The 20,550-nt window shown below is 35.9% G+C and overlaps 1 protein-coding gene across 1 annotated transcript; it reads right to left on the bottom strand.

Moving 5' to 3' along the window:
• Positions 1 to 317: 317 nt before the first annotated feature.
• hop (tyrosine-protein kinase hopscotch) lies at positions 318 to 20,533 on the bottom strand. The gene is made up of 16 exons (XM_019046515.2): positions 19,499 to 20,533; positions 18,269 to 18,519; positions 17,629 to 17,748; positions 17,028 to 17,188; positions 15,802 to 15,927; positions 14,959 to 15,080; positions 14,002 to 14,220; positions 13,043 to 13,167; positions 11,798 to 11,951; positions 10,553 to 10,700; positions 9,602 to 9,724; positions 9,097 to 9,200; positions 8,497 to 8,637; positions 7,739 to 7,882; positions 7,143 to 7,319; positions 318 to 6,717 (listed from the first exon to the last, which is right to left on the bottom strand). Exons 1-16 carry the CDS (start codon positions 20,237 to 20,239, stop codon positions 6,157 to 6,159), a joined length of 3,417 nt encoding a protein of 1,138 aa, XP_018902060.2. The 5' UTR covers positions 20,240 to 20,533; the 3' UTR covers positions 318 to 6,156.
• Between the last annotated feature and the right edge of the window lie 17 nt (positions 20,534 to 20,550).

Here is a 20,550-nt window from a genome sequence, read left to right as displayed (position 1 = left end):
TTGGAATGATTTGACTGGAAGAAAACATTTCAAGATTCCTGATTTTTCCCCAACTTTTCAATGTCAAGCAAAAACCCTAACCTTTTTTAAGTTTTCGTTGACTTTTCAGACTTTTCAAGAACTATTTATCCTGAAACAAGAACCAAGTATTGCATAGTTGCAAAGACTGTCCAAATTTGTGTTTTTATACCATGAAAAACTGATACAGGAAAACTTGCCGAGTCAAAAGAAATGAGAAAATCAGGTAGATTTTGGAAAGGATTAGAGTTCCAAATGTGCGTTAAAATTGATTCAAGGAAATAACTCTCTCTGAAAGGTAGAAATAAACAATTTTATTTAAAAAACATCTAACAATTAGAAAACATAAAAATTGAGCATTACTCAGCACCTTTGCTAGAGTCGAATGACATAAAATCACAACATTTCAGAAGATACAACATTAAACTAAGCAATCCTAATGGAGAGTAGATTGGCGATGGTTTTACATGGCCGATTTGGTCACACACGAAGTCAGAATTTGTGCTGTAATTTCTAGAGCTGTGCAAGTAAGGATTTTTGAATTTGATTGCGATTAACGAAATTAATCAAGGTTACGATTAAAATTGAGAAAATGCAAATAATGATTAAATTTTGGCATCTTCATTTTTATTGGGCATTTATGACCAAAAACGAAGTTAAAGTATATGAATTCTTGAAGAATTTTTCATAAGACTGCAAAAGCTGATACTTCAATATTTTTGTTTCTCCTTCTTAAGATTGACGCATTGTCATTTTTTCTGAAAGACCCTTTCTGCTCAAAATAAACTAGACCTTTTCCAGCTTATTGGCATTGAGAGAAGAAAGGACAAACACAGCACGAGGCAGAGTTATTAATAATGGCCTCGTAAAATTTGCAAGAGGGTATGTCCGCCCACCGGCAAACAATTTTTGTTTTGTTTGTAATTTCATGTAGTGCCAGTCTCTTCCATTTCAAGTATCATGAAACAAGCCCGGTGCGGATATATTCACGGGGTTATCATACATTTATTGCAATTTTTTACCGCTAGAAGCTAGCAGCGCGCTAGTGAGGCAAATTCGAACGAACACGGAGGAAAATTCAAAAATTTATGAATTTAAATTAATCAGCTTAACCACGGATAATTTTTCAATTCGATCACGATTACAACTAAAAATATTGATCGCGATTACGATTAACGTTTGATTAATCGCACAGCCCTAGTAATTTCCTTTCTTACTCACACATTACCTGAGTAACCCTTGAAACTGCATGCGAAAGAAACAAGCAAGACAAGCTACTGCTTGCCTGATTAATTTCTATTTTGCTCTTGAGTACAAACATCAACCAGGTAATGTTCTGGTGAAAAGAATATTTCAGCGCTCGTAACAGCAAAATGTCTTTTGTTGTAGAGTTAGTTAGTTAGTTAGTCTCAGTGAGTTGGGTATTAAAATACCTGTCTTACAAATGTGTATAAAATGAGCTATAGATACCAATGGTTGAGCCAAGAAAGCGAAAAGGACAAACAGATTAAAACGAGCGATAAGAAATTTTACTAAGCAGAAGGACACAACCAGTATTGGGACTTGTAACGATGATAGTTTCTTGATTGACGCAAACAATCCAGGACAAACCAGTGCTTATTTTTAATCATTCTTAAACATTTTAGAGGATCAAGACATCGACAAAGTGTTACAAACCATCAGATTTTTTTGAGAGTGTGAAAATGTGTAAGAATGCACCTCCAATGCGAGATTTGATTATATTTTATGAGATAAAACAAAAAGATAGGTATCGCACAATCTAACTCAGGGACTCTACACCACTTTCTCTTAAAGACCCTCAGAGGAAGACCTCTTCTGGGGAAGACCTTTAGACCCTTAAACTTTCCATCTCCTCATCAGGAACTTGAAATCTATGGACAAAATTGGCCCTTACAGACTTCAGATCATTTAGCTACACAACGGTTAGCCTCAATTTGGAATATTTACAATAGTTCAATTTTGCAAGAGTGCAGACATTTTTTGACCAATTTACCACAAAATCCTGTGAAGTGGGGAAAACCCTGTGAGAACGAAAAAATGGGGGAGGCCATGTCAGTAACACAAAAAATGGGGGTGAGTTGTTGAATTGTCAAAAAACTTCTTCGTTTTATGGCGCTTTCAGGGTGGGGAAATTCAATTTCTTGAGGGTCTTCCTTCTTGAGTCTTGAGAGGGGCACTGATTATGAATTCAGGTGAAACATGGGAAGGATCCGATTGAATTCGAAGGGATGCCTGAAATTTTCTGCACCTCTTTGGACAATTGACTTGATGAGTTTCAGAGATGAGGAAAAAACTGCTTGATAATGCAAAGGATTACTTTCATTTTTCAACACGTATCGGAGAACATATTATTTGTTATGTAACTTAAAAACACTGATCATGGATTGGAAACTTTGACCATCTCAGAATTTTTGGTCATTAAGATGACATTGAAAAAAGTTATCTTGTTTGAGAAAATTTTCAGAATTTGTGAGAAGATACAATTGAACTTGATATTTTGAGTTTTACATCACTCGCAAAATCGTATTGCACATTTTGAGAAGATTTCTATCCTCAAGATTCTGAACAAAGTAGCCTTTTCACAGCGTTTTTACAAAGATAATCCAACCTAACTTTGAAATTATGTTTACACAAAGTATCACTAAACCCAGCGACTAAATTTGACACAGTACATTTCCAGTGCGAAGGCTCTTTGAGAGCATCTTGAGATTGAGATACTTTGATGGAACATAGAAAGACTTTCACCGCCTTCTGCTCATTCTCTTTTCTTGGTACAAAATATGAGATTCAGACGAATAGTTAACTTACTAATAGCTAAAAAAAAAAAGTAAAGTACACAAAAATATCAATTGACATCAAGCTTAAACTAATGAAGATTCGTACAGACATAAATATAGTCAGATATTACAAAAATAGAGGAAGTACTAAGCAACCACATTAAACATACAACACTGAGATCAAACAAAAAATGATTTTTGAAAATGAATTGTTGGAGAGAAATACTGGTCTAATTTATATTCGGCTGCTAAATAAAGAACTGAGTACAGAAAGCGCACCTATACCCTGTGTTTTGAGGGGGGATTGAAAAAATCCGAACTAGAGGATACGTATGTTGGACAGGCCGCAAAAACTTATTCCCAAAATTGAGCAATTCATGTTAGTGCAAAGAGAAGGGATTCATGAACATTTCGAAACAAAAAAATACAAAAATGTTGAACCAAACCTTAATCACAGCGGATTGAAGTTTCTGGTTCAAACAAGGTAGTTGAAATTTATTCCTAATTCTAATAAGCCAGTTTCAGGACACAGAACCGCCTAATTATACAGCAATTCAGCAATCTTAGTTGGCACAAGAATGAAATACCTAACTCTCTCAAAACATAATGTTAGAGAACCATGGACAGTTTCCTGGCGAAATCTCAAAATCCGATTTTCGAACCAACACGGCGAAAATCACCCTGCCGGGTTTTTCCTCTGCAGACTAAGATTCCTCTGCGGATTCCTAGGGACAGCGTTCATAAGTTGCGACAATTCTTAATTTTTTTTTTCATGTAATTTTGTTGAGAGTAGCTGTTGAATAGGATGGCTGAAAAGTGCATACTTTAGAGGGCACAAGGCACTAATTTCCATTGTTACCCTGATAGGATAACTTTGAAACAGTGCAATCTAGATGGGATCCAGTAGGTGGAAACTGACAAAATATTCCCTGTATGAGCAGATTCAAATATATGCTATTGATCCTGAAGCTTGTTTCAAGATTTTCATTAAAGATGTTTTCAAGAGTAAAATCTTAAAAAAGGTGAAAATCGGGCAGTTCAATAACCCTTGAAAACTGATATGACTTGATTTAACTGGGCGCAAGTTTGTTTTAAGGAAATGTAGAGCATTTGTTATCATTGAGAGTTTATGTTCACTTCTAGTAAGTATTCAACATATTTGCATGACGCGGTCCCAAGATAAGGAATTTTTTATGCAAAAGCTGCAGAATTTTCAGCATTGGAGCTTTCATTTTTTCTGTTCATTGAGCAAACATTACATACATTATATTCTCAAGGTAAAAAAATTGGTTTCAGAAACGTTACAGAAAAGTGATTCAATTTATCTGCTTTAGAAGCAGTTCATCAGTTTCTTGGTGTCTCGCCAATAATGTGTACTTCATTGATAAAATTTTAAAAACTTGAAAGAATTTATCAGGATTTTCAGTTAAATACCATTTGAAGAATTTAACTGCAAAAAATTTATCAGGATTTTCAGTTAAATACCATTTGAAGAATTTAGCTGCAAAAAATTTTCTGAAAGCACACCTGCAGCTTATGAAGGCAATGCAGGTGCATGCAGTTTGGGAAAATGGAAAAAATTTCATAAAAATTATGAAGATATCAATTTGTCACATCATTTTGTTGACATACTCTAACACTACAAAGAGGACATTCTGGGAACGTTAGATATGAATGCCCCTCGATTCGAAGCGACAAGGATTAATGCAATAGTATGCAGTAACTAAAATTGATGAGACAGAATATTTCAACTTCTATGCCAGGTAATATGAGATTCTTCTATATGTTCAATCATTCACATGAAATTGAACAAGGAATCTTCTCCTTGAAAAACTTAGAACTTGACCACCCAAGGGGAAAGGCGAAAGTTTGTGCTCCGCCGAAAATCTTCTAAGTTTTCTGAGCAAACAGAAAACATCTAATGATCAGATGCATCTAACGCTTGTTTAGAAATGTTTTTGTAATGCTTTTTGACTTAAAAAATAACCAAACAGAATCAGTCTGCAAGGAATGCGAGAGAAACGTTTGCAATCAAAGCTGAGCCAATATAAAAGGATGAGGAGCAATTCCTGTGCATATTCTTCTTATTTAATGTCAATGCTAGTAGTTATGGTATAACCCTTAATCAAAAAATTTTCTGCCACAATAAATCCCTTTTTTCTAAATTTGTTTTGTCTTGAAATTCGTAACAAGTTCTTAAAATAATTACTTGTGTTAAGTCCTCAAAAACTTGTAGATTTAACTGTGGTTATATCCTTGAAAATGAAAAAAATAAGACAGAAAAATCATGCAAAAATAGGTCACATAAAACAATAATGCAAACTGACGAGCTAAAACTCGTAAAGATTGCTGGAAAAGCATGATTATACTTTGTGGTCTAACAATAAGTGCCACGGTGCGCGCCCAGTTTTTTAACTCACCAAGGCACACGCAGGAAAATGTTAAAAAAACAAATTTTCCATTTCTTTGAGTGAAAAAGACTTTTCTCTTTGCCAAGCTCATTTCAGACATAAGAGAATCACATAAAAATGAACATGACAATGAAATGTATTACTTCCCAGCAGCACAGGTAAAATAGTTTTTTTCTTACTTATTCTTAGGTTTGAAGGAGTTTCCCCACTTGAACGAAAACCTTCAATTGTTGATAAATATTCAATGCTGACTGTTGAACATACTAAGAGCTAAGTATCTAAAATATTTTAACTTTGCAACCATGAAAATAAAAAAATTTCTGGCTTGTACTGTGTATTAATGGTCAAGATAACCAAGATTAGGAATTTTCGTTTGTAGGATGAATAAAACCTAAAATTGAAAGAGGCTGCCAAGTGCCACCGTAGAAATGACTAAAAAAGTAGAAAAAGTAAGACGAGTATTGCAAGTTCTACTTGCATAAGAATTAATGTGCCCCAAAATAATATAGACTGATAAATTAAGTTCATGACTACGAAAAATTGAGCTTTAAATCAATCTTGCCTGAGAAGATTTCAAAAGTCAGAGTTGCCACAGAATTTGCAAAATGAAATTCCCTGACATTTCCCTGATTTTCCTGACACATTTTGGTGAAATTCCCTGACAATTGAGGATATGACAGATGGTTAATAAGACATGATTGAAAACAGTTTTCAGGCAAAATTTGTCGTTACGTGAAACCTCAAACCCATTCTAGAAAGAGAGTAAAGGTGAATTAAAAAATTTTCCCTGAAATTTTGGTCATTTTCTTTGACATTATCGTCATTTTCCCCGACATTTTCATAATTTTCCCTGACTTTTTCCCGGTATTCTCTGACTGTGGCAACCCTGTAAAGTTTCGAGTATCACTATCTACCAAACATCACATTTTTCAGTTTCGACACTGTGACTTAGAACCCTCCGACTGGTTTTTTTTAGAAAACATGTTGAATAAATTATTCCCTGTAGGAATACCTTGAGAGCAGATCTTTTCAATGGAGCAGACTAGATCAGAAAACGTTGGCCGATCCTTGGACTCATACCTCCAACACGGCGAGATGATGTCGACATAAACTTCTTGTGGGCAACATTCAGGGCACGGCAGCCTTGTTCCATTCTTCAACAAGACTTGCTGTTGCTCGAGCAACTCTTCTTGCGGCAGCTCAGCCTCAGTGATTCGTGGATCATCCCCAAAGGAGAAGATTTCGAACAAAGTCACACCGAAGGACCAAACATCAGATCTCTGAGAAAAACGGCCTGCACTTAGCGATTCTGGTGCATACCATTTGATGGGTAGATCGCGGTTTGTTTTCAGGATGTAGTAATCACTCGAGCCGGTGAACTGAGCCAGACCAAAATCAGATATTTTCACCGTTCGTTGATTAACGACTAGAATGTTCCGTGCAGCTAAGTCTCGATGAACGATTTTTCTGCTACTCAAATATTCCATACCCTGAGGAACAAAATAAAAATTTAGTGGTAATTAAGACAATTAAAGAAAGAAATAAGAGGCAAACTCATCTTTTAATAAACAAAGACATTTTCAAAATCAAACACATGGAAAATAGAGCAAACTTCCAAAAGGAGTCTTGACAAACCTACTTTCAAAGTAAGTAATAACATCATTTAATGTTCATTGTTGTTGGTGCGTAATTCACAATAAAGCAACTGTTATGAATGAAAAATTGGACGATCAAAATTCCTATCCAGCGAGAGTGGCATTGCAAAACGTTTGATGCGCTAAAAAAGAGCAAATTCCTGAAAAATTTTGTAATTAGAGGAGAAATCTTGTCTTCTGACTGAAAAAAGGTCTGGTACATCTCCCGCACAATTGAAACTGAACAATTAGCACACTATGAATAGAACAAGCAAGCTTACACTGGAAATATCAAGAGCGTATTTGAGGAAGAGGGATTCACACTCATTGCGTAGAACATCTCCGTGAATTTTAAGATAACACTGCAGCGATCCGTAGGGAACGTATTCCATGATAAGACAGTATTCTGGTTCCTGGATGACTCCCTCTATTGATACAATATTTGGGTGTTTCAAGGTCTGCACAAAAATGAAATAGTGTTATTATAAACAAGAGCAGTAATGAGGAAAAAAATTATAAGTTCCAGCAAGCAGCTCATTGAACCTTTTCCCCGACGTTAGTATTTTGAAAATACGGTAGATCTTTTTAGAAATTTCTCTTGACTCCATTAATTAGTGCATCAACTCTTGGTTAAACTGTTTAGCTCCTAAAGTAGATCAGCATTAATACTTGGTAAATCTTAGAATTTGTATTAAAGACACACAGCATATGACTGCAATCACAATTTTGACAAGTTTTCGTTTAACTTTGATAATGTTGTGGAGTGTCTGAAGTTGATGATTTTGAACAATGTATTTGATACCCTCATCCAAACTACAACTGGAAATTCAGAACAATGCAACAATTTCAAGAAGTTTGATAAATATAACAAACGAACCTTCATTATTGCGATTTCTCGATCAAAGTCTTGCAATATTGACGGCACTGCACTTGGCTTCAGTTTTTTTACAGCGACAATTTTGGGTTCAACTTCTTTGACAACATGTTCTAATAGACCTTTGTATACTTCTCCATAGAAACCCTGGAAAATTTAACAATAACATAAAATTAAAAACAAAATATTTTTGGGATCAACAGGAGTTTCATCGGCATAACTCCTTAGAATTGAGGGTTGCCAGATATATATATATATATATATATATATATATATATACATATATATATAAAAACATAAAAGGCAAAAAAAAACAGCCATTTATAAACTGTGAACAAATGTGACAGAGTAGACACAAAGACTACCTCTCATTAAACTTTCATGTCAACGAGCGTCAGAAAAAAAGTTCTCTCAAACAAATTGATTATCTGGTCTGATACAATTTTTGTCAATATCCTGTTTAAGATATCAGCTTTAACAGTTTTTTTTAAAGTATGAGCTGAATTGGCTCATGTAGCAATATTTTTGAAAATCTCGCGCTATAATGCGCTAGGATTGACTAGAAAAAGTAGAAAATCTTGCTTGTTGGTCAATTCTAACATCAGTTCAATACAGCCTGACGTACATTCTTGTGAAGCTGGGAGCTATGTATTCGTAAAATATGCGATGAACTTAGGCCACTATATAAGCATTTCTGCCAGATCCTAGTTATTGATCCTTACACGATGTCAAATCATAATGATTAAATATAAGAAAAGTACCTGTCCAATTCGGCCTTGTAAGACGACATTGTACTCTCCGTCTAATTCAAAGATACTTTGCATTCCAAAACCAAGCTCATTTGAAGAGGGATTTAGGAAAAAAGAATCTGATAAAAAATCCAACTGATTTGCTTTCTGACCCTGAAACATGGAGAGTTCATTTTAGAAGAATAAATAAATGAAATATAAAATTAGAGAATGTATTTTGAAAGTGAATAATTGGTATTTCGAACGATTTGTAACCTAACGGTTTAAAAAATGATCTGCAGGTCTATACATTGTTCCTTAAGGCGATGATAACTTCTGCCCAAAAATAATCAGCGGTAGTTTACAAACTTCAAAGAATGGATTGTGATGGGTAAAACCAACTTCACTTCATTAAAAAGGAATCTTCAACTTTTGTACTCCTTCACCACAATATTTAGTAAATTTTGGGGTGATAATTCAATACTATAATTCATACGCTCATAAATTGTCACATTTTAGAGAAAATGGAGAAGATAAATTGTACATACGAAAATCTTCAGGATAGAAACTTAAGTTCGTCTAGAAAGAAGATATTTTAAGGTGAGTAAAAAAAAAGGAAAGAAGGTTTCTAACCTGTTGATAATTTAATAACCAGGTGCTTTCACCCCAACCAGCCGAGGATACATCTCTACTTGAGTCCGTATCGTCTAATTCTGAGTACGAAAGGAAAGTATTGGCTGAAAAGTAATTAAAATAAAAACATCAGGTAATTCAAGATTTTTACAAGACGGTGAATGTGAATGTAACTAATTATTCTCCAGAGGCCATAAATTTGTTTAAGCTCGTGCCAGAATATTTAATATTACGGAATTTTTAATTTTTTGTTGTCGAATCAGACTTTTCTGGGATTTGATTCTATCTCTATTTGTAACGGATTTATTCCTCGTTGCAGAAATTAAAGCAAACTTTTACAACACAGCAAGTTTGTGCTTTACAATTTTTTTTCCTTTAACCTTCGACTTGATAAATACTGGTCATGGGGAGACTGGAAGAAAATCTAAGTTAAAGGTTAGCCATTTTATATTAGCAACTTTAAATGGATGCAAAAAAATTGGTACTGAAATGCAAGAGTGTATACCTGTTTGTTCTGACATGATGCTACAATTGGTCTCGTCGTTGTACGTCCCGCCAGAGGAATTGCTGACAGGAATATTTTTTGGAAAAACAGTGGCATATGAGTGCGTTTTTCTCGAATTAAAAACTGTAAAAAAAATTAAAAACATAAGTCAAAAATTTGAGATGGAAATATGATAATTTGAGATTAAATTCTTGGGATTTAGTTCTTCTTTGAATTAAAAGAGCATGACTCCAAATAATGGACTCGTTCAAAGATGGATTAAATGGCAACATTTTTAGAAAGCTTTGGATCATTTTATTTTTTGGTACTTCCCGGCAAAAATCAGCACTGATGCATCAAAATGTAGTATTCATCGTGAGCTGAAACTGCACTGTTGATCAATCTAGGTTCTGAATGAACTTGAGAGCGGACTCGACTCATTTTAAGTATTGTACAGTATGCCTGTGATCCTCGACAAAGCTTAGCCCCTGATTCGAACATTTGGTGATGGTCACACTGCGAAGAGCGCAGGATTTTCTTGTTTAAATTTGTATTTAGACCATGGAAAATTTTAAAAATTAGAATTTCGGACTAACCTTTGTATTTATCAACATGAATAACCACTTTATCAGACATGAATTGATACAATTTAACACCTAGACTTACAATAAGACCAGCTTGTCTAATTAAAATAGGCATCACACAGAAATCAATTTAAAGAAGAAAGAGTAAAATGATCTTATGGCTGTTACAGCAACTTTGTGTTTAGCATTTTGGAATTATTAAATTTATCTTGTAATAATTGAAAAATATAAGAGAATTCAGACTGAGATGTTGATGAAGAACTGAAGGTTTGATGTACCCAGTTGGACCTATGGTCGTATTCATCTTCTGTTTATAATCAGTTTGAGTAATATTTTAAAATCCTGAAGTATATTTGTTGGAAAAGATTTCACTTGGTCAATACAATACCTTGGTAGAGAAGTTGATGAATATCTCGCAAGGCTTCTTGGGGCTCACGCCTATAATGCGGATCAAAATTCCAACACTCTAACATAAGTTGGTAAATACATTGAGGGCAGTTTTTAGGAATTGAAAGTCGTTTGCCAGACATATAAAACTGTAAAGAGAACACAATTAAATAAGACAGGTTAACTGGAGGAAATAGACAAATGCAAAGTTCTGCTGCTACATGTTATCAAGAGGAAAAGATCGAAATCTGTCATTCCTCAGAAAAATATTCTAAAAAGGTATCTGGTTGAATAAATTTCCATACATAACTCTCTGGAAACTTCGTAAGTTCTTGTGCTAAATAAAATAAAAACCTCCCATTTCACACTAAAATGATTTAGTTTTAAGATTTTTCATAAAAGAAGATTGCTGACAAACTAAAAGTTTGGAAATTTCAGCATATGGCCCCCAAAAAATGCTAAAAATTCAGTGTAAAAAAACTACCTAATTGATTGCAAGGATGCTGGTGATGCCATTTGGTAACACTTATGAGTAGTATTTTCCGATTAAATTTACAAGAATCTTAAGACATGAAGCACTCGCCGCTGAGCTATGGCAAGCTGGTAACTTAAGTTTGTTTACAAATGCACAAAATATTGCTGCTGGTTACACCATTGGTGACACACTAGAGAAGTTTAACTTCAAGGTGATTCAATGGACGTCATATTTTGTGTCAGAACGACATGCAATATATCGCATGTTTTAGTTCCATACTCTCAGCTACTTGTCCCTTTTTTTCAAATTTTGAAATCGCAATTCTGTTGTCAGGAGGCTGAAAAATTCACTTACTGATTTTGACAAACAAATTTAACTTAATAAAGGCATGGTTTTTATAGAGAAAAAATATTGCATTCGATACTGATATCGAAACTGCACTCGAATGCGATATTTTCTCTCTAAAAAAACTACGCCCACATCACGTTGATTTTGTTGGTCAAAATGGGTGAGTGAATTCTTTAGTCTCCTGACAACAGAATTGCGATCTCAAAATTTGAGGAAAATGACGAGTAGCTAAAAAATGGAACCAATCGATGCGATATATCGCATGTCGTTTTGACACAAAATATGATGTCCATCGAATCACCTTAAACACAAAATAAATCACTTTAAAGGATTTTGGAGGAGATGTAGGTACTCTTGCAGAAAGTTTACGAGTAGAATTTACTTTAAGAGTTGGCCGAAGCAGGCTCACAACTTAATACATACTTTTTTAAGAGAGGAACTGTCAGTTGATGGCGGCGGAGACTCTCCAAAGGAAAATATCTCCCATAATGTAGTAGCAAAAGCCCACATGTCAGCAAACTTGGAGATGCGAGCAGATTCAACTAATTGGTAACATTCTGGTGGTAACCAGTGAAGACTGAAAAAATAAGAAAAGAGTTTTGTTCAAATTAAATATAAGCTACAGTAATGGGTCAGTTGCGCTGGTCACAAAATTGTGTTTTGATGCTTGATTCTTGTAGATCAGCAAAAAATGGTAAGATCTGTCCGAACTGCAACTTTCGAAGTTCAATATTAACCAGGATGTCGCCCTTTGAAAAGTCAGGTTTTTGACGTTATCCACTGCGGCAGTGACACCCTCGGTTTCTTCCTCTTTTGCTCGATCAGTGATACAAAGGGTGCAACGCGAAACTTCAACAACATTAAACGTAAACAGACTCAAGAAACAGACGAATTCGCACTTAAAAGATCTTCTTATCAAGATAACGCACTTGCCGCAAAGAGATTAGGCGTTCAGTCAGTTCACCTCAGTTTGTTTACGTTTCACGTCCCTGAAGTTTTGCATTGCACCCTCTGCATCACTGATCGAACAAAGAAGGAAGAAACCAAGGCTGTCACTGCAGCAGTGGATGACGTCAAAAACCTGACTTTTCAAAGGGCGATATCTTAGTTAATATTGAACGTAGAAAGTTGCAGTTTGGACAGGTCTTACTACTTTTCGCTGATCTACATGAAATAAGCATCAAAACACAATTCTGTGACCAGTGCAACTGACCCATTGAAATTTTTGCTCAGTGCCTCGAAATAATGCTCTGATTTAGTGTTTAAAAAGTTTGATACAAGAGAGGTTTGTTCAGAGAGGATCCCATTGCTTATCTCTGAAAAAATGATGATTAGTGAGGATCAGAAGGCGAGTATAACGACTTAAAGATCTCCACAATGTGTGAAAGCTAAATAGTTTTGATATTCAACAAAATTAACACGAAGGTAAGCAAACTACAGTCATATCTCGTTATAAAGTTTTTGGATGGGATACAGAGCTAGTATATTGTTTCCTGTTGGATGTTGTTTTGAGAAATGCTACAGCAAAAAATGTCTTTCCAGAGAAACGTTATTTCGAGAACGGCTATAACGAGATACAACTGTGTTTCTAATAATAACGAGGTAACTTGTTAAATACTTAAGATATCCTTGGATTTTTTATTTAATAAGATTATTTGCAATACATACTCATGAGTGTTGTAAGGGACAGGGAATCCAGGATCAGAGAGACGTATCACAAAAGATTGACTGGTATGAGATGCGACTAGTAGTTTATGACAACGAATTTTCCCATGGACAATTCCTTTCTCCTCCTGAAAAATAGGCAAAGATGTTGATCATTTTTCCTCCTACTCTATGATTTCATCAAAGACAGATTTTCCACTGAGACTTAGGACCATGAATATTTTACTCGTTAAGGCTCTAGAAATCAATTACATTCATTGCTTTCAAAATGAGATAAAGCAGAAATGTTGAATATTCTTGGCAACATCTCATGATTCAAGTCTCAAGGCAGTCAGTGTGTTGGAAAATGCTTTAGTCATGTTGTTCATCCTGGTTCCATCTTTTTTGTCATTCTTTTTCTGGTTGTCACATGCGGGTTTGTACACACAAGGTTTTTAGACACCTTCTGTTTTTTGGCCAAAAGGCACTAGAATTCAGCTTAAAACTGAAATTCTCATTACAGAGGGAGAAAACTCATGACTCCCATGAAGAGATATGATGTTTGGTGTAACACTAATAAGTTTCAACGATCTGGTTCCCATCTTTGAGGGAAATTCTGCTCTCATGAGTTTGTTCCCTCTATAATTAGAATTTTAGTTTTAAACTGAATTCTGATGCACCTTAGCCAAAAAATTAACAGTATGTTTTTGATGTGTCAACTCCATCTCTTCGTTCAGCCATAACCTGACATCTTTTCACAAACCCAAATTTTATAATTTAATGTCTGCAAGTGGTAGTTAAAAAACTATAACAGTACAAACTTGAGATAGTTTGCCATATTACCTATAGATTAGACACTACGTAAGATGATCCAAAGCATTCCTCAAGACTTATCAACTTCACTTTCGACACAATACAACTTTCAGGGCATCTGACATAAAGGGCTCAGTCTTGCTTAAATTTAAAATTCGGTGAGTACTTACCAAATGCCACAAAGCAGTCGCCAGATAAGTAGCTGCCTCGACAAGATCTACTTCTTTGATTGTTGATCTATTTGCACAATCTTGGAGATATTCGTCCAAAGGACCCAGGGGCAAATGCTCAAGTACAAGAGCAGCTGGATTTGATAGAGTTACACCATAGCATTTGACAATACAACTGGAGTCCAGAAAAACCCACTTGTTTGCTAAACCTAAAAATTCCTAGAAAATAAAAGCACAGGAAGTCCTTTATTACGGAGAAATTATGCTCTACATGCATGGGGATGACCGATGCCATTGATTAAAAATGTCTCTGAATTACTATAGACAAGGACAGAAATGACACAGTTTTTAAATTTGAACGTATTTCTATCAAACAGAACTAAGCGCCTTTGGGGGAGGAAGGAAAAGGGGGGCTTGGATTGGCGGGTGTTGCGGAACGTGATGCTCGTTCCGTCGTAATACTCGCAATGCTTTTCCATGGCGCTTAGTTCCGTTTGACAGAACGCACTATCCGGGAGTCTAAAATCCTCAAAAGGAACTCAATTTGACACTTAGTTCCGTTTAACAGAAATATGTCCATTTATTTGTCGTGACAGGTATAAAAAAATTCATTATCACTTACTGAGCATATTGACAGCAGCTGCAGGCATTGAAAAAAAGTTTGATTGTACAAGCTGGAGGTTTGGTGTTCCTTATTTATCAAACTACTCAATCTGTTCTAGCAAACTTTCCAATTCACAAACCAAATAGTTAGATTAGAACACTGAACATTTGGCTCACATGATTTTTTTTTTCAGGGGCTATTCAGCTGTGCTCGGCATAAAATAAAGTATCTCGCAAGTGATTGTCTGTCATCTGTTGCAAGGTCAAAATAGTCAGTAGCTGACTTTCAGAAAATTAAAATATATATGTACTAGCAATATACTGGCAATTGATGCTTTATTTTCAGATACTCACTGCGAGTTTTTCACTGTGCTCTGCTTTAAGACGCTTCAACACAATTTCTTTCTTGTTTTTTCCGACACACCAATTCCCTCGAAGGACAGCTGTGATTTTGTCCCTGCTTTCTTTCCACCGACCTGATCGTAAATTCAAATTAACTTGGGTTAGATTCACGCAATGTTAAAGGTTCCTCTTAATTTAACCATTTAGGTTCATAATTTACTTTAACTTTCGTCTAATAGACTTCCATCTTTTAGACCTGAAGGGAAGTAAAATCAGATAGATTAAACAATAGGGTCATACAGCAACCGGATTTTGAAAAATAAACATATCAACGGTGTAAGTCGGCAATCACATAACTCGGTTTGCGACAACACAGACTTCCTGTCATACTTTATTTTTTAAACGGAAAACTAATCAACGGCAATTTTTTAAAACTGCCCTGATTTTACTTCTCTGTGCGAAGGCGATAACAATGAGTAGCGGGCTAAACTAATTGTTGGATTTACAACCTTTGTGGAGACACACTGCAGAGCTCGGATATTTTCCTAACTAAGTATTACTATGTTTTTATTGAAGCTGCAGTTTGGCGGATCTTACAAATACTGGCCGGAATGAGAATTGTAAATATTGATGACGCAGAATTGAAGAATTTCCTTTTTCTCTGAAAATTACAGTATTTCCATTTATTTACAGCAACTAGAGGCCAAGGAGAAGTTTCATCTTTGCAAAACATTGCACTTTTCTTTGACTGAATAAGATAATGACTTGAATAAGGACAGATGTCTCTCAATCGTCAGTTTTAGAAGCTACTATATGCCTCAGTTGGTAACAAGTTAGACTTATAAAATAGCTCACCTTGAAAAACCTGAAGATTACGTATATCAATGCACAAAGGAGACCTCACTGCTACTCCGCTCCAAATATCTCCTCCGCCATCTGCAGACTTATCATCCATTCGGCAAAGCAATAGATTTGACTGATCTAAATAAGCACAGGGAAATTGAGAGAGATAAGTATCGTTTTATGATTCAGGTACGCTCAACACAAAATTTGGATGACTTGGGAATTATATAAGACAAAAAAATAGTGTATATGCTTCGAAAGATCCACTAGAAATTGGTAAGAATTCACTTCACTTCAAGTTGTCAGAGATGAATAAAATAAACTGCCATCTAAAAATGCATCATTGATGGATGGAAGAAAATATAGAGTCCACCGACCAGTTTCCATGATTTTTTCATTTTCCAATTACCTGATCTGATCCAAAAATGTCTGAACACCCTGACTTTTTCCTGATCTTTGATCAAATCTTCCACTTTGATTTCTTTTCTTTTGATCTTGCTGACTTTCGCTAAACTATGAACAATATCTCCACTTGCAGAGAATAAACAAGGGAAAAAGGCACTTCGAAGTAATTCACGCTTTCTCAGATGGCCCCAGTTAGTTATAAAGCTGATGCAAGACTTAGGAAATTCTCTAGCTTTTTCTATGAACTTTCTGGCGTTTCAAGAGCCCTGTCCCAAGTAGCAAAGATAGAGAAAAATAGCGATTTTATCGGTGACAATTTCTCGCAATATTATCGAATAAAAAATTGCGGTTTATGGCGATTCAATCGCTATGCATTGCAATTTTTTGTTCGATAAAATCGCGATCAATTTTCGTCAATAAAATCTAGATTAAATCGCCATATATGGCGATTTTTGTTTCGATAATATCCCGGTAAATTGCCGGGCGATAAAACCCCAATTTTATTGTAACAAGATCGAGGATAATTGCTAAGATATTGATGATCCTAGCAATTTTACTGCTGATAAAATCGTAATATATCGCTATTTATCCGATGAAAAATGCTCCTTGGGGTATATGCTATGACTTTCCAGGTATTCCACACCACCGGAAACCCTGTTATATTGATAATTGGCACCTGCAAAGGTCTTATCATGGTTCCCTAATCAATAGAATCTGACCATCAACACTCAAGATTGAATTTTTTCTGAACTGATAGTAAACTATAAATGTGCGTTTTCTTCCGTAAATACAACCTGATCTTCCCCTGCTAAAAATTTACTCGAAATACCAACCATATTCAGAAGGTGGAACACACTCGATCAAAGGAACAGGAGAACTAGAAGCGCGATTGGATGCAACCAACTCCTGCAATGAAGCGTACACATTATTGTCAACAGCCCAAGTATACTCATGGCTGCTCAGAGTTTCAATTTTGTACGTGCTCGGTTTCCGGCTGAAAAGACACAACGTAACGGTTATGGTCAGGAGTAGGCAAAGTAAGAATGTAATATATAGGTTTCTTTAAAAGCCAAGATCCTAAGAAATCCTTAAATGGCCCTCATTACAATACTGAATTGGTGTATTGCTTTAGTTACTTGTTGTAGCATTTGACGCCAGGCTGAGATTAGTTCAGTTAAATTAGAGGCTACTAGGTTAGATTTTCAGCTATATGCTAATTTTAAACAATAAAAAATTCCAAACGCATAAAAAAAAAAAAGTTTTTGGGAAACGATGGGTCAGGGGTACTCATCTTTTTTGGTTCATTTTCTCAATTTATGAAATAGGTGAAGCTTCTAGGAATTTTTCTCGATTTTTTTAAATCTTAAAAGGCAGATTTTCTTTAAAAAATAAATAAATAAATAAAATAGGAAAATAAAAAGGAAATGATTTTACCTATTTGGGAGGCATACATCCACATAATAGGTATCATAGCTGGTATCACTCTGTCGAAGAATATAGCAGCCAGCTTTATTGTTGCGTTTTTCTTCTAGTTTGGCATATGAAAACTCTCCGCTGAAATGAGAAAAAGTGCATTCGTTACGTTGGATTTTAACCTAATATTTTCAATCTACATCTGTTTATTATATCTTGGTTAAATTACAACACTACTGAAGTACAGTCGTACTGATAAAAAAATTTTCAAAGGTCAAAAAAGATAAATAGCTCTTCATTAAATGAATATTTGAAGTATCCCTTCAAAAAGTAAGTCCTTCAGGAGGTTCTTCTATTGACGCCAAACATTTTCTTTCATGGCCCCCCTTCAAAGATGGCAAAAAAAGGGAAGGCTGGTTTTAGAGAAATTTGAGAATGGGGGTAACAGCTTTCCAATTTCAGGTTTTGCAGAGAGATACTCAGAAAACAAAGTCTGCCAATTTAAGAAGGGTCAAAAAGCCTGTAAAAAAATTCAAAAGGAGGACCAAAATTCTACACTGATCTCAAGATGCTCAGACTAGCTATAGACATATGAAATAGATAGGATGTTAGATAGGGAATAAAATAAAAAGAACAAAACTTGCCATGTTTAAATACTTGCCTGATTGGACCATGACACTTCAAAGCATGTAGTTCTTGCAACGAGGGTGTTATTGTATCTTTACACAGATTGAAAGTCCATTTGACCATTAGCCGATAGTAGCCATCCAGGAGAGATACAAAAGAAGTGACATCCAGTAGCGACCGGAATTTAAAATATGTTGGCACACCATTCTTGCGGGAAATTTCGACAGTCCGGTCAGTACGCATGGAGATATAACACAGCTCATCTATTAAACATAGGTGTTGCCACTGAGGAAATAAAAAGAAGAAAATTAAGTACTGTTGCACGGATAAGATTAGGGGGAAATTTCAGGAGTCCTTGGCTGACTTTTCAAGGCATCACACACTTCATATCCTCACAAATAAAAAGTGAATTTATTAATGCCTTTTGATGATACATACTCTTCAGCAAAGGTTGCGCTGCGCTGATGAAGAGCCAAATGAGACCCAGAATGCGTCAAAGTCCTCCTGATGGTGGTAGGTAACTAGTGTTACTCCACACAGTCTAACTACAGCGTAACTTAAGGAGAGAACTTTGCTTTGAATGATTTTCTCCTTTTATGAGGGTTTTTGTTTCACAGAGCAAAACTTGGTTGGCTGTGACATGATATCAACATCTTGATCTCTCTTCAGGAAAGGGTATTGATGCCCATGAAAATACTATCTGTCTTCCTGGAGAGTTGTAACATATTGAAATATTTATTTTTTGCAAGTACTTAGAGGTGTTGTCGGCTAAGTTGACATTTGTTTACATTCCACCTGCAAGCGACCACAATGCTGTCATCCGTTAGGAATCGAGAATTGACTATGCTCACAATCGGGCTGTGGTCAATCCTCCATTTCTGTTGGACACTTGTGTCGCCATTGTCAGGGTCAGACCTGACAACGCTGCTTGTGAGCCTGGCCGCTGGGGCAGATGTCGAAGCGGCAAGACATTCAATATAGAGACATCATGGCGTCCCTAATGTAACTCCACTTGTTCTTCATTTCTCACGCTTAACAGCAATCACATGCAAGTGCAATGTAAACAAGTGCCGCCTTAGCTGGTGACACCTCCACTTGAGGACTCTCGGAAGAATTCAAAAATAAGTGCAGACTTATTCATCAACTTCCAGACAGTCCATTTTCCAACTATTCCTAGGATCTATCCTACTGACTTGGCCTCAGCAGGATAACACTTTTCCTCCAGACAAGAGTCAATATCAGTAAAAAATCAGATGATAATTACCTCTTTCTTTCCTTCAAAGCACATCCTGATTCCTGGGTGTTCACGGCTGAATGGGTAGACGATGATTGTAACGTTCTTCGTGGTGCCTCCATCATCAGTTTGAGCAACATATTCTTCTGCTAGATAATTTGGTGCAAGCTCATCAAACTGTTCCAAGTATGCAAATTTAATGAATTCGACATCATGTTTAGTTTCTGTCTCGAGCAACTTCGTCAGACTTCTATGAATTGGTTTCTTTACAAATATAAAATGGTTCCTTAGGACTTCTTTGGAAATATATTTCTTGTAATTTGACTCCACATCTTTCCTAGATATTCCGTTCTCGATTATGTCTCTGTACATGTCAGTGACACCGAGTCCTGAGAGTTCCCGCTTGTGTCTCTCATAGGTTATATCAGGAACTTTGCTGTTTATCACGTCAAACTTAACTTGACAGTAATAGTAATTGAATGCGTTAAAGTCTGCAGATGGAAGCCTTCGCCAGCTAGGCACCTTGAACCTAATCCTAAGTTCGAAATCGCAGTTTGGCTTTCCATCGATAAACTTGTGACATGAGCTGATCCAAGTGCTTGTTTTCGAGAAGCGAAGACCAAATAGGTGTCGGTAGACTGGCCCAATTTTTAGCTTTCGGCACAAGTTGATAATGATATCCTCTGCAGTAGAATCATTTTCGTAGAAAACTTTCGTGAAGTTATTTTCGGTGTACAGGAAAACATTCACGCAAGAGGTAAGGTTTTCCATGCCTCCGGAGAAGCTTAAAATTCAGCACGATAAGAGAGCATAATTACCTACTTGATGATTCTGCCCGGCGGCGTGATAATATAATATAAATGAATTCTCAATGATTTAAGGAGGAACTGTTGTCACTTCCTATCATTACCTCAGCGGAGAGGAACGGTAAGGGAAAGTGGGTAATACACTAAATTAAATGAGTGAAAGACTCGGTGAAAGAATTCGCAAAATCGCGATGGAATTCGCGGAATTATCAGAGTTATCGGCAATTTGATTAGGGGACATTATTCGACACAGTTGCCAAAGGTCCAAAAATGTTC

This window comes from Bemisia tabaci, chromosome 10 (assembly GCF_918797505.1).
Source record: "Bemisia tabaci chromosome 10, PGI_BMITA_v3".
Taxonomy (NCBI): domain Eukaryota; kingdom Metazoa; phylum Arthropoda; class Insecta; order Hemiptera; family Aleyrodidae; genus Bemisia; species Bemisia tabaci.
The sequence above is the reverse complement of the archived record's forward strand: the minus strand, read 5'-3'. Positions and strand labels throughout refer to the sequence as shown.